Raw genomic sequence first — 14181 nt, 5'->3', positions numbered from 1 at the left:
CCCGACGGAGCGGAGACCTCCGGTGAATTTGTATGTACGTCGAATCATGCGAGGAATTATAAATAGTGCGAGGCAATCAAACACACAATGATCGGTACAATAATTGGGAATTTCAAAGAGCGGCTGGCTCGTATCGGAGGTATTGAGTTGCAAATAATATTGGTTTACATTCATTAATGAGTTTCGGCCGACACGGAAGTGGAGAAGCGTTGTAGGAGGCGAGGTGTAATCGAGGAATTGATGTAGATTACCTATATAGCATGCGCGTACCGTTCGCAAAGCCTGCATTATTCAAAATAAGCAGCTTATGACGCTATAGAATCTCGGTCGTGTGCCAGAAGAAGAAGCTTAATTCGCTATATATCCGTTTATTGTTTAGTAATCATATATATATATATATATATATATATATATATATATATATATATTCGTTAATGCTTAATGTCTTCCACTCCACGAAGTACGAAAACTGGCACTAAAACGTATTTCAGTGCAATTATCGTCAGGAATTTGAGCGTCGTCCGGTCGCTTCGGTGAGACGTCGCAGCGAATACAAAACGCACTAAGAAATGAGGATACGAGAGAATGACACGTAACAAATGTGCAAAAAGTATCTCAGTACCGCGTCAAATTTAAGAATAAATTTTTATATAAGATAAGAGTGTGATTTGATTTCTTTTTAATAAATTAAGTTGTCATTTTATAATTTTTCAAAATTTTGCTTTAAACATCCAAGTATAAGTTCGTATCAACATTAATGTTACAGAGCCTTTTCTACATTTTTTTTTAAATAACATCAGAAAAACAACATTTTCTGACGATGTTCATTGATTTTCAAGGCAAGAAGAATTTCATCGGAAAATACTTTGTTGGCTTTTATGTCCAACTTGACAGACTACACAATTTTATCTTACACGTATGAGTTTGGCGAGCCCAATTTATCATGTATCTTTGCAAATGCTTCCAATATATATTCGCGTTACGTGTACTAATGATGGTTACCTAAAGGCTTGAAATTTGAGTAAACATCCTCATTAGCGAGTATACGAGACCATTCGTTATTTGCATACCTTCATTCAAGCGGTAAGCATCATTATTTTTTTAACCGCATTGAACTTCCGATTAGTCAGAATATATAGCAGCATAAAAAACCGTACGCTTATATCATGTAACACATTTTTTATCATAATTATAATAACGATCAATATAATGATGAAAAAAGGCTTTCTTTCGTTGATTGATTTGTTGTATTAATAGTAATTTACTCTATTATTACTATTTGTGCCTTTCAAAAAAAGAATGTAGACTTTATTCAAATTTTCTATGATTTTACAACATCACAAACATTGTTCTAAATACATAATTAATTATATTAATATTATTATGTATTTATATTTTTTATTTATAGTTTTTAAATATTTTATTTAATATTAATATATTATTTTAATATTTTATTTCTTATCTGCTTTTTCATTTATTGAAATCTACTCCGATAAATTCTTTGGTATATAATCTGTTGTAAATAACTCGCATAAATAATTCGTATCACTTACAAAGTATAATAATCTCATCCGCCTAATTATAAGTCTCCGTTACGTCATTAAAGTTTCAAATAGATATCGGGTAACGCTTACTTCGACAAATTAAATAGGGAAGCATGTCGGAAAATATACAGTTCACAACTGGATTATCCGCGCACGACATTCCTATATAACTCTTCGTCATACCGTCCTGAAGCACTGCTTTCGTTCAGATTCCCTGCATTACCTTGGGACGGGCCGTTTCGAAATGGGGCTTACGCGCGCATTTGTGCGAGATAGCAACAATGTACCTGTACGTTACATATAAAGTGACTCACGGAATTAATGTTATTCCCATCCTCTCTCATTGATTTATACAAATGTGAAACAAAACCAATTAAAAATATTAAAAAATATATAATATAGAAATAATTATAGGAAAATATTTAACATATTTTTCGTAGATATAAAAATAAATTTTATGAATTATGAATAGTAAAATTGAATTATATAAATAATTTTGTTAATACATTTTTTTATTACTTATACTTCATGCATGGTAAATAGAAACAAGTGAGTGTTATTGTAACTAGAAATTCTAATTTCGACAGAATTAATTCTTTTACCTAAAAATTAAATACTTAAAAAATTAAAAAATTAAAAAATTAAAAAATTAAATAGATTAAACATTTTGTGCCCAACTTATTTGGTACAATTTATTTTTAAACTCTTTTTTTACAAACGTTTATATATGGCTCTAAATAATTCGTGTATACTTGTGTATATTCTTGGATATGTTCTTCACATTTTTGGAATTTTATATTTTAATAAATTAACATCGCTTATATACGGTATGAGAACTTTGGTTCAAGAATTGGTTTCAAGAATTATGCAATAAATTTTTATTTGTGAATTAGATGAGCAATAACTCTGTTAGCTTCGTGTACTTACGTATACGCCCGTACGTACCGTCATAAGTAGCATATGCGATCATGATATCTGCATAGATGGGAATACTGTATGTATTACTCGACATGCTATCCGTTTCATGAAGAGAAATCTTCACTCCTTTGTCCAGTTCATCTCCGCGACATGCCTGCGGAAAAGAAAAATGCGCACGTGAGCGACGATACTAGATTTTTCCGGCATGTAAAACATGCATGAGATACAGTAGGAGTTTTCCTCCGCGCAAAAATGCAAACGTCCTGCGAATTGTTTAATATGTTTGAATGTGGCGTCATAATCCGATCCGATGAGATTATTAAAATACGGAATGAGTGACGTACATTATCTCATGCTCGACCACACAATTAATAAACAATAATAATAATAATATAGTTCCGAATTAATATAGTTCCGAAAGCTATGTTAATGCACTCCTTTAAAATGTTGACTATATATATGTATATAACTGAGAGAATAACCTACTTTCGTGTCCCACGCGTCCTATATTCTCGTTATGGTTAACGCAGAAAAATCGATATGCAGCATGAGTCGTTATCGACTATTCAATTACATAAACATGAACTTACATAAACATGAAAAAGAATTGCAATGATGCAGATATTATAAAACATTCAGTTCTCACTGGTAGTGATATTCAATCTACATACATATAGTCGTAATATTATCAACTAATAAAATATCAAGATGTAATAAATCGTTAGATTATCAATTTCAACATTTTCCAGAATGTTTCGACTTTTGAATTAGGTTTGCATCACTCTCAATCATCATATAATAAAGCAATTAATTAACTTTTATTTGGACGACTCTTCTAATGCGGACAAATCATATTGTGCTGTTTGATCGGGAGTGCATCGGTTTTTCTAATATTTATGCATAACATTTGCAACGTTAAATTAATTAAAATTATTATATCCATCTTCTGTGAAGATTCATTTAATTAATTTACGATTTTTAGACTTAATTTATTGTTACACGCATTACTATTTTGATAACAATGGACTTTTTTAATGTCAATGATTTCAGAAAAATTGACAAGAAGTGATTTTTATTTTATTAGCGAATCTTTTCTCTGATAACAGTTAAAAAATTAATCCCTTAAAATTATATCTTACTTTGTAATAAAAATGGCGAGAAGGTTTTGATATATTAAAGAGTTAAATGTTTATGGCCAAGAGTCGTGCTGCTATTGCTTTTCTTTGAAACAGTAAACTAGTACGTACAGAAACGTACAGGCACAATTACACGCAGATGTATCGACATTTACAGCATCGTTAACGAAAGACGAGCGGCTCGAACGGAAGCGCAGCAAGAAATATGGAGGTTACTTACTTGAGGCTGCACACAGCTTTCAAGCGTACAGAAAATGGCGTTAGTTTCGATAGATAGCGCAACCTGAGTTTGTACATTTATGCAATTTACGATAATCTCACTCGCTTATAATTTCTATACTATAATTTATAATCACGTCGTAAAACTTTCAAATCGATATCAGGCAAATTATTAATTGATAATTATTAATCAATTACTTATGAAACGAATTAGTTGCATATTTATATATGTTGCGAGAAAACGCATGTCTGAAGTTACTTTTTTGAGTAGTAAGTTCGAGATTTTGGCATAATTTTATGATAGATAATTGTATCTTGCGAGAATCTCGAAAGAATTATTACGTTTCAGACTTTCGAATGCGCGCACGCGTTCGAGACACGACACCAAATTATTAATCATTTCGATCGTTACCAGCGCTAACTTTATCGTGCTCATTTATCCCCGTCACGCTTTATCTTTGGGATCATCGATCCTCTAACTCTATTTGAGACGAAAGCCGTAATTTCGAAAGGTATCCGGCAACTCGGTTTTCCGGTCTTCCTTTTCTTTCGTAGTAAATTACAATCATTGTCGGAATAGTTGTTCTTGATGGATTGTCCCCCGCGCTATCTCTGCAATTGTCCTGCGGTTGGCATATTAATCAGTGATTTTTAACAAAAAAAAAAAAAAAGAAAATAAAATCTATAAGCATATAAATAAATCTTTATATGATTATGTTATTAAATACCGTTAATTTTACTTTGTTTCAATTTTAACATCGGAACTAGAACTAATAATTTTCCGTTTTTCTCTGACATTTCATAAAGCAAAATATTTTGTTTACGTTTATTTTGAAGGTAATTAAACATTAGATCAAAAATTATAAACATATAAATAAATTTATTTATATGACTATTAAACTGTTAATTTCACTCAATTTTGACATCGGACTTTTCTCCGCAATTTTCTCTTTGATTTTTCCGCTTCATAAAATATTTCGTTTGCGTTCGTAGTTTGAATGAAGTTGAATATTAGATTGAAAATTATATCATCTTACATGAATAATTCTGTCCTCACTTTATCATTAATAATTGTAAACGTGCTAATCGTTCATAAATTGTCTCGTCGTACATGTGCACAAAATTAGAGTTCGTGTCATGAAATTGTGCTACTTCTTGTACTATCTTCTTTTCCGTGTTACTTGAATATATACGCGCGTATAATAAGTGTCACGCGCGAATATAAGAGCGATAATAACATACATAAAAGAATGCGCGTTTCCAAGTTTCTGCATCGTTTAAAATATTCGACCGACCAAACATTTGCACGTCGAGCGGTGCGAAAAGCGAGCATGACGGAAATATTCGCGGATGAAAAAAAAGGAGAACAAAAAGGGAGTGTAAAGAGAAAGAAGAGGAGGAAAAACGCAAATGTATAGAATATTGTACGACACGAATAGCCAGCCCCGCTCGGCTACTTTTTAATTCGGCCGGTGGCGAAATCCCCGAAACGATGCACGCGCGCACATTACTTTGGGAATTATGCAAATAACAGTTTTTGCCGGCGTTCTCTTTCTCCGGCGAGGATGGACGGGGAGTAATCTTAATTACTGCGGCGTTCTAGCGCGCGAACAGTTTCCATTACATCGCAGAATGCACATATTTCATTGGCTGCGCCCGCTAAAAATCCGACGGTGCACTAATGTGCGCGAGCCCGCAAATCCCTCGGAGATCGTCGTGAGGCAGATAAATGGGGAAGTGTCTCTAAATGGAAAACGATCTCGGTAGGATTATGCTCGGGGAAAGAATTAGATCTAGCAGTGGCATTGTTGTCGGAATTATACGCGGTTGCGTCAACCTGATCGTTTTCGAAGCGCGCTTTTGACGATCGTCACAATTATACCGTTCTCGTGACGGCGCGAGGAAGTGAAAGTTCTATTTACAGTCAATATTTACTCCTTCTCTTTATAATTCTCGGCCATCCGTTTCGGTATCATCAGTTTCAACGTCATCTATTCTCATCCGTTAGAACGTTATTAATATGGGAGCGTTATTAATATTCAGAAGAAAACTTCACAGTTTTAACGAAAAATACGCGGATAATGGAGATATCGATAAGAGATATTATAACCCGCTCGTTGAGTCGGAAAATGAAAAAACATATCAAATAAAAATTATCGAAATATTTTTCTCGCCTCTGAATTACGAATCAATCAAATTGAGAGAAATTATTAAATATAATTTCGACAATTAATATTTTCGACAATTAATATTTTCAATTAAGATATACACAGGTACGATTTAAATTGTATATGGAATAGAATTAAGCTGGAATAAAATAGAATAATAGGATAAAACGAGTAGCGACCAGTTCTGGGACTCTGTACGTCAAATTTGATAAAATAATATAATGATTTTTTTTCAATTTTCCGATCAGGATAACCGACACGGGTATCGCTCTTGCCGTTACGTTACGTTACGTTACAAACGTACGGGATATGCAATCGCATTTAACTAAATTTATAACAACGTGCAAGAATATCAAAACCAATCGAAAAATGTAATAATCTTTTTTTTTTTTCATTCTCATGTTTCGTTCGTTCTTCTAACACCATTAAAATACAATCAGATTTCTGCAAAACGCAAATATGGACAATCATAAAAATCATAAAAATGATTCTACGCAATTTACGCAATTTCTCATTATCGCAGATAAATTATCCAAAGGTAATTTAGATGTGTCGAAATCTGAAAATATTTCACAGCACATTTAAAAATTCGAGTGATATAAAAAAGGGCTGGATTATAATGAAAGTATCTGTAAGAATAAAGAAAGGTTTGGATATACATACGTGACGTGAGTCATATTGTCAAAGGCAAATTAGCAAAAGAAAAGGTATTCAAGTACGAGAACCGCGTATCTATCTAGAAGGCACAATTAACTTCAACATCAGGCCAATACAATAGCTTATATTAACCCATAAATCACTTCACATGATCCATATAAATCTCTTGCGAATTACTCAGCATGTAACACCGCTTAGACGGTTCACTTGGGATGATCCATCACGTTGGGGTGATCGTCCGCGGTGAACGAAATGTGGAAAGTGGCTTCGCCTCTCTGAGCGCGGTCTCGTTTATTGTGTTCGCCGAACACGCGGACAGCGTTCGACTCGTAACGATTTATCCGATCGCGATTTCTGTACGTGGCGCACGTCTGTCAGATAGGCATACCTGAATGAAGAACAACTTTGGTTTCCCGGCCAAGCTGGTGCATCGATTGCCCGTGAAGGGAGTCCACAGTGTTTCGATTGGATACAGACCGTCGCTCGAATACAATAAACCCGATTCTCCGTGTGACATTGCGATCACGATCAGGCAGTCGGCATCCGTGTGGTCTTCCGCAGCGGCTTTAATGAAAGGATTAATTAATTCCTCGCGGTGGCCGCTAATAGTCGTTGGGCGCGGTCTGGCCTAATAGCCTGTGCATAAACAAACTGCGCCGAGGTGAGATTGTGCAGATACTGCACCGCGAATTTCCTCCAGCGAGTCGAAACGCTGTGTACGTGCAGCTTCCGGCTTTTGCACAAAGCGGCATTAAGGAATTAAATGAAGTTTCCCTTGAAGTAAAATTACACAAAGTAATTTATTATTAAAGTACTCTAAATAAGTTGTAACTTGTTGGGTCATGGACAGCGAAGAATTATACGTAGCTCTTTTTTACGTACGAGATGTACGTTAAAAAGTAAACAAGTTTCTATATCGTTACGTAAGAAATTAAATCGAGAATACTTACATAATATATTTTATCTAGATAACATGTCATTATAAGTGAAATGTTTTTGTGGTCTAAAAAATAAGGGTAGAAAAAGAACGGATATAAAATCGTCTCTAAAATCGTAAAACAAATCGCTTTCAACTGAAATGTATGTCATACGGTCTGTTTCATTTTCGGAGAAAATAATCAGTCTTTTATTCGATTTTGGCTATTGATTCTATACTTTTGGACGCTGATATATTTGATATATTTATATCTGATATGTTTTTGTATGGGAGATTAATTACAAATGATCGTAAATGTTTATTTTATATATATATATATATATATATATATATATATATATATATATATATATGATAATTATTTCGTCACTTATATGTCGCATGAACAAAATAAAAATTTTCATTACTAAATTAGTTATATTCTTCATCGTAATAATTTTCCATAATTTTCATGAATTTTAGTAAAATGATGAAATGTTGCTTTTTTCAAAACAAAATTATGGTTTACTATTCTCATGCGTGTTTTTACAAAACGATTTTTATGAAAGGATTGGTAAATTTTGCATCGCGAATGTGGCAATGCTAGAGACTGTCTTTTACAATAGATTACGACAGACAGTAGGATTTGGTGATTACAATGTTGTAGTTGTCATTTTGCAACATAAAATAATGGTAAAGAAAAATGTAAAAGCAACAATATTTTTTCTTTCCCTTCTCCGCGTTGTCGGGGAAAAAAATATAAAACTACGCGCAAATAATAGAGAACTTGGTGGATACACATAAAAAATTCTTTTTATCACCATATATATGTATATATAGTTAGTATATTACCCAACGCACGCGTGTGTGTATAATACATTCAGATATTGCCGTTTTTATTATTGCTTTATTTCTATTGTTTTTTCAATTTTATTTGTAACGAAGATTACAACGATTCTATTTTCGCAGTTGTTTATTTGGTTTTTTATCATAGTAGGATTTTTTTAGCGGCTCACTGAAATTTCCTTGTCGACCAACTCTCTCATGTATGATTTCATGCATGTATCTTTAAACTTTATAATAAAATCTGGAATATGCAAATATCATTTAATATAAAATTTCATGATGGACTCGTGCAGCAAACGCAGGCATATATTTTACGTATCAGCAATAATATGTCTGCCAATTGCTTATGTTTCAGAATTATTATATTTATACAGAACCAATGTTTTGTAAATGAAATATAAGATAAATTTTTAAATTTATTTATTTTAATACTATTTTATGGAAGTTTATTCAAAGAGATTTAATTCTTTCTTCGTTTTTCTAAAGATTCAAGGATTTGTGAATGTACTCTCTTCTATTTCCACCTCGCGCGCATTCTTTCGTTTTCTTCCTCCTGCCTCTTTTTCTACTCTCTCTTTTTTTTTTTTTTGAAGCTTGCGAGCATTATTTGCTTCTTTCTCACCGTTGGAAACTGAAATAAAATCTGCAGATAAAATTACATTAGATATTTTAATCGCGGCTCTTTTCCACTTTAACACCGATGCGCTGGTGTGTCTCAAGAGGGTCCTTCTTATGAGAAACATCAATCTTTGTTTCCGAGCGAAAATATTATTATATCCAACGACGGTCGATAATCCAATTAATCCGCACTGCCTCGGTCTGGCAATCCTGCGGCACTGGTGTAATTAAGGAGTTGGATATAAATCGCATAAAGGGACGGCGGCTGCAAAATCGACACGCGGCATATTCAACTCGCAAGTTATACATGATGTGCGGTCAGGAAAATGTTTCGCAAAAAATTTTGCGTGATTACGTGAAACGACGTTGCTCTACGCTCTTTGTTTCCTAGGGGGATGTGTTTCTCTCTGAGTTTGCCATGGACCGTAATGGAAATTTACTCTGGCTTCTCGCGATCCCGTTTAAAAAGGAGAAAAAAAATTTCGTATCACATAAAGAAATCATCATGATACTGTCTTGCGCGTGTAATGATCGTGTAGCTACCATTGGCTTAATGTTAGAGAATAAAAAAAAATAAACAAAACAAGCTCTTATGGTAGGTAATTATTTGATATTATCTCGCAACTATAGCGCCATTTTTTCTTGTATTCGTTAATTACCCTTTGGCTTTTGTTACTTATTTTCGCTTGGATGGAAAAAAGTCTGTTACTAGTAAATTACTAGTGGATGAAGCTTGTTATATAATATATATCTGAATTTAATTCTTGTGGCTTTCTGTTCACATTAATTACGTAAGTTTAATCACTTTAGTTTTAACAGATGCATTTAGAAACTAACGATCGGTTATCATGTCATAAATGTGAGAAAATATATATTAAAAGTTTGTCAATTTTTATGAAAAATTTGATTAACTAGATTTATCATATGGTGACGTAAATTGATGAAAAACGCGCGTTCAGATATAAAAATATCATAAAACAATACATGTGAAAAAAGTAACAACTTTACTGGTCTATTGAACTTCATTCTCCGGCGTCGTTTATCAAAAACCGTATCCATGAACAAACAGCTACGAACGTTCTCTCTTGTTTTGACTCCGTCATAATTCAAGGTGGCCCCGACGTGTAGATATCGCCATCGTTCGGGCGAAGTATAAATCGCTCGAAGTGCAGTCGGCGCGTTGTAAATTCAGCTCGGCAGTGTATGCTCGGCAGTGCAACGATACACGAGCGGTTAACAATTCGATGAAGCTCTTGCTAATAATATTCTAGCGAAATATTCTCTTCCGATGAAGATGTGGGCGACGGGAGTTGCCCCTTGCATTCGATCGATATAATCAGGACGCGCGCTATAAATTCGAAAGTTTAATACCGGCACTGGCTGATAGTTCCCGCCGAGTGGAACCACCCCGCGTGGCGATTGCTATGCGGAGTAAACTGGATATCTTCCCTCTGCGGGTAGATTTCGAACCGCCGGGAAAGCGTGCCGTTTGATTCGACGACTAAACATGGATGAAACTCCGAGCGAATCCGGTCCAAAGCGAAAAGATGCTCCGTAAAATCTCTTGGGCGAAGTTTTGTAATCTTTACGGCTTGTAATACGACTGACGTTGCAGATGTTACATATTAACAAGTACCGACAGAAGTTCGCTCGAGATATTTAGCAGCGACGGGACGAGACGAGACGAGACGAGACGCCTTGTCTGTTCAGAGTTTTGATGAGGAAAATTCAGTGTTCGAGTAATCTGTATTCAAGGGAAGATTCGCGATGCTCGGCTGTGCATCACGAGGAGATTGGCGAGCATGGTCGGTGAGGTAGGTGCGAAGTACTCGCGCGGAATATGCGAATAACGGCGATCTTACTCCTTGATGTTACAGGCCTGGAGAGGGCGTGAATTACGTGAATTAAGAGATGCACATCATTGCACTTGCCCGCGAGTGGTCACGAACGCATGAACCGTTCTCGCTCACGTGAAATACGAGAATCGCATAAGATTCGCATATTTTCTAGGAACTTCGATGTTTTGATTTTATTTTAATCTCAAGGGAAATAAAGTTTCTCGATTGCTTCATGGATTTCATAGTTAAAATTTCGTAAATTGAACAAGAAGAGTACGTGGCTGTTTCTATAATGATATATGCTAAAATGTCCAGATAGATAGATTACTGTCGAACTATTTTTTTTTTATTTTTGACCAATCTAAGATTAATTAATTGAAACTATCACTTTTTTTTGAAAAGTTGATTGCATTAGATTCAGCTCTGCGACTCAAAATTGCGAGAACGCGATTAATGATAAATATTTATTTTTTGAAAATGTGAAAGACGATGTTTCACAACGCGCATTTAGTCAAGTTTTTGAAATTGCAATTTATATTTCTGTATGAATTTTATATTTTTTATTAAAATAGATATGCATTCTTCCATTCAATGTATTTATCCATATATATAAAAATTATTAAATTATTTATTAAAATATATTTTACAATAAATATTATTTTTTATGAGAAACCTCATAAAAATAATGTTTCTTTAAAAATAATGTTTTGTAATTAAATAATCTCGCAATTTAATTCAAAATTTTATTTATCATGAACTCTTTGTGTAATATGCAATTGCGGATTTCTTATTAATTTCGAAATAAATTCCAATAAAACGTACTGTGTACATATTAAAAATTGATATTAAAACGATAGAAATAAAATTATGTACTATGACGTTAAAAAAATAAAAATAAAAGTAAATTTTTATATATGAGATGCACATAATTATATAACAGAATCATTCTGATATATCACAAATTTGTCTTATAAAATAAAAGGTTAAATATATGCGATTTTTTCTTTCTCTCTTATCTAATATCCTTTAATGAAAACTTTTAAATTAAAGTTATAAAAAGGATCGCTAGAGATTATCAATGAAATATCGATACTAAACGAATGAAATCTGCGTATAAACGAGTAATATGCATCAGATAGATTATAGTAAGAGAATGCAAATAGTTACACACCGAGTTTTAAACTCGTTACACTTAAACGGGCTCGGCAAGGTTCAGGATTACTTTACGGCGCTATTTCACCCTTCGCCTAATTATTCATCTAATTATTCATCTTACCATCGAAAGCGTTCCTGAATAGCGGGGAAATTCTTTATGTTCTGACCGCTGAAATTATGAATTAAAAATAAACGCCTTCAAATAAACGCCTTTTTGAACGAAATTAAAAATTATTAATTATCAAAATTTAAAATCGTTATTTAAAAATAAAACGATTATATGTTTCTCAATTTTATTTAACGGTTAAAAGGAAACGTGTAACTGTAATTAAATAAAAATTATAATTATTTTTGAGTTTACATATTTTTTTTTGTATTGAAGCTGTCCATTATAAAAATACTCAGTGAGAACGCGGTGAACGAGTTATTAAATCTCTTTTTTTTATCTCTTGCCATTTATTATAAATAAATCCTCAGACATCGCGAGATTTGCCGAGATAGATTATCGTTTATCTTTACGCGTGAATGATCAAACGGAAACGGAATGAATATCATTTTATGGAGAAAATATAGATGATACATGGAAGCGATAATAGATTAATATTCTCGCGCTTTTGATGTAATAGCTGATGCACGTTTTTGGAACGAGTTTTGGATGAATTCCCCAAAGGAAGAAGAAAAATAGATGGCATAGAGAGTGTAAATAAAGTAAAGTCTGCGAAAATACCTATTCGCGTTGAACATTGTCTTCCGTTCTACTTCCGTTTAACTTAATAGTTGATTTTGATCGAAGAACAACATTAAAAGATTTCATGTTAACAATGAGTATATAAAGTTAGATTACATTTATATAAAATATTTCGTGTTGTTTCGTTGTTTTTAAAATTATAGTTGATTGTTATTAGATAAAAAATTTTTCAGGAAATTTTAATTGATATGATATGGCAAAGTGAATTCAGTATTTCAGAATTTGGAATTTAGATTTTCTTTCTATAGAATTAATTAGTCTTTTTACAACTATTATTTGTCCGAACTTTATTTTTCAGCACGTTGCAAAATGTTGCAATAATCAAATGGCAAAAATAAAAAGTTATTTTTTTAAATTTGTCGAAGAAGAAAGAAAGGAACTTTCTTTTTATGAATGTGATGAAAGTTGATGGCAGTTGTCGACGTTTCTAAAAAAGAAAAATGCGCTTTCGCTTGACATGCTGGGCTGACGATAGAATTTGTGGCGCATTTTATGAATCTGCCTTATCGAGCCAAAATGGTTTTGTTGACAAAGAGTAACTCGCGTGGACATAAGTTGCAAGAATCGTTCGTGAGTATTTTTCCGTTTCTGACGTCGCGATTCGATTTGGCTTATGCGGATATTGACGATCTCTAAGGCGAACAAGCTACCGGCGCAACCGGATAAGAGCCGAGCCATTGTGTAATTGAGTTTTGTATCGTGCTTCGCGTAATTCGAAAAAGTAGCTTACATATCTCTGCTCTTTTCGCTCGCTTTATATTCCTGAGGGAGGATAATACATTAGGTGGAAATTCAGCACGCCGTTCGTGCTCCTCTCTTGGTCTCCGGAAGATCATTCTAGCTATTTTTTTAATCCCTTGCGCGTTAAAGCATTACAGTTGCGCGATGGTAACATTATTATCCTGAGGCCAATCTTGCACGTATAGCAACGTTCGCGCGATTTTACGCTTTTCTATGCAAAATACGGGACGGTGGAGAACGCGTGTTCTCGACTATATATGTCCGCGATCGCATTCGGGGATTAAATATCGCGTTTATGGCACACAATGAAAGGTTACCTCAAATACCTGAAATATTTGTTAATCGCAGTATTTTTCCGTGCCATGCATTTTTTATTGAGTTTTAGCCTGCAATTCCGTATTGAATTATGTACACAGTTAATTTTATCAGCGTTAGATCGTATTCCATATACATTTAATAAATTATCTTGTGAAAACGACTGTTCGATGTTTCTCGCGATAACACCGCCGAAATGGAAGCGACTGATGCACTCAGTATTGCTGGCGTTTTTATGAATAAATTTAATGTTATTTAAGCCAATTACGTGCATTAAACATCGTTATAAAGAGCGAGTATTGTCCATATTTTTCATTTTACAACTTTTCTATTAGTATTATTACTGATTATTTAAAAAATAT

The 14181-nt window shown here is 33.7% G+C and overlaps 2 protein-coding genes and 1 long non-coding RNA gene across 13 annotated transcripts in view; 2 read left to right on the top strand and 1 right to left on the bottom strand.

Moving 5' to 3' along the window:
* The window catches only part of LOC105423311 (alkaline phosphatase), a 180383-nt gene that overhangs the window by 86298 nt on the left and 79904 nt on the right, over positions 1 to 14181 (top strand). The gene's annotated exons all lie outside the window — the stretch shown is intronic.
* Positions 1 to 14181, bottom strand: part of LOC105423294 (caspase-1) — a 53209-nt gene that overhangs the window by 16507 nt on the left and 22521 nt on the right. For all 4 annotated transcript variants that reach the window (XM_089079815.1, XM_011632990.3, XM_011632988.3 and 1 more), the window contains exons 3-4: positions 7031 to 7206; positions 2490 to 2616 (exon numbers count right to left, since the gene is read on the bottom strand). In XM_089079815.1, the coding sequence (XP_088935941.1) occupies positions 2490 to 2616; positions 7031 to 7206 (303 nt within the window). The remainder of the gene's footprint in view (positions 1 to 2489; positions 2617 to 7030; positions 7207 to 14181) is intronic.
* On the top strand, positions 8671 to 11852 carry LOC148935933 (uncharacterized). The gene is made up of 2 exons (XR_016139899.1): positions 8671 to 10836; positions 10900 to 11852. It is a non-coding gene; the product is annotated as an uncharacterized LOC148935933 (long non-coding RNA).

This window comes from Pogonomyrmex barbatus, unplaced genomic scaffold (assembly GCF_055798465.1).
Source record: "Pogonomyrmex barbatus isolate J1 unplaced genomic scaffold, ASM5579846v1 scaffold3, whole genome shotgun sequence".
Lineage (NCBI taxonomy): Eukaryota > Metazoa > Arthropoda > Insecta > Hymenoptera > Formicidae > Pogonomyrmex > Pogonomyrmex barbatus.
Note: the sequence above shows the minus strand (reverse complement) of the source record. Positions and strands in the feature narration are given on the sequence as shown.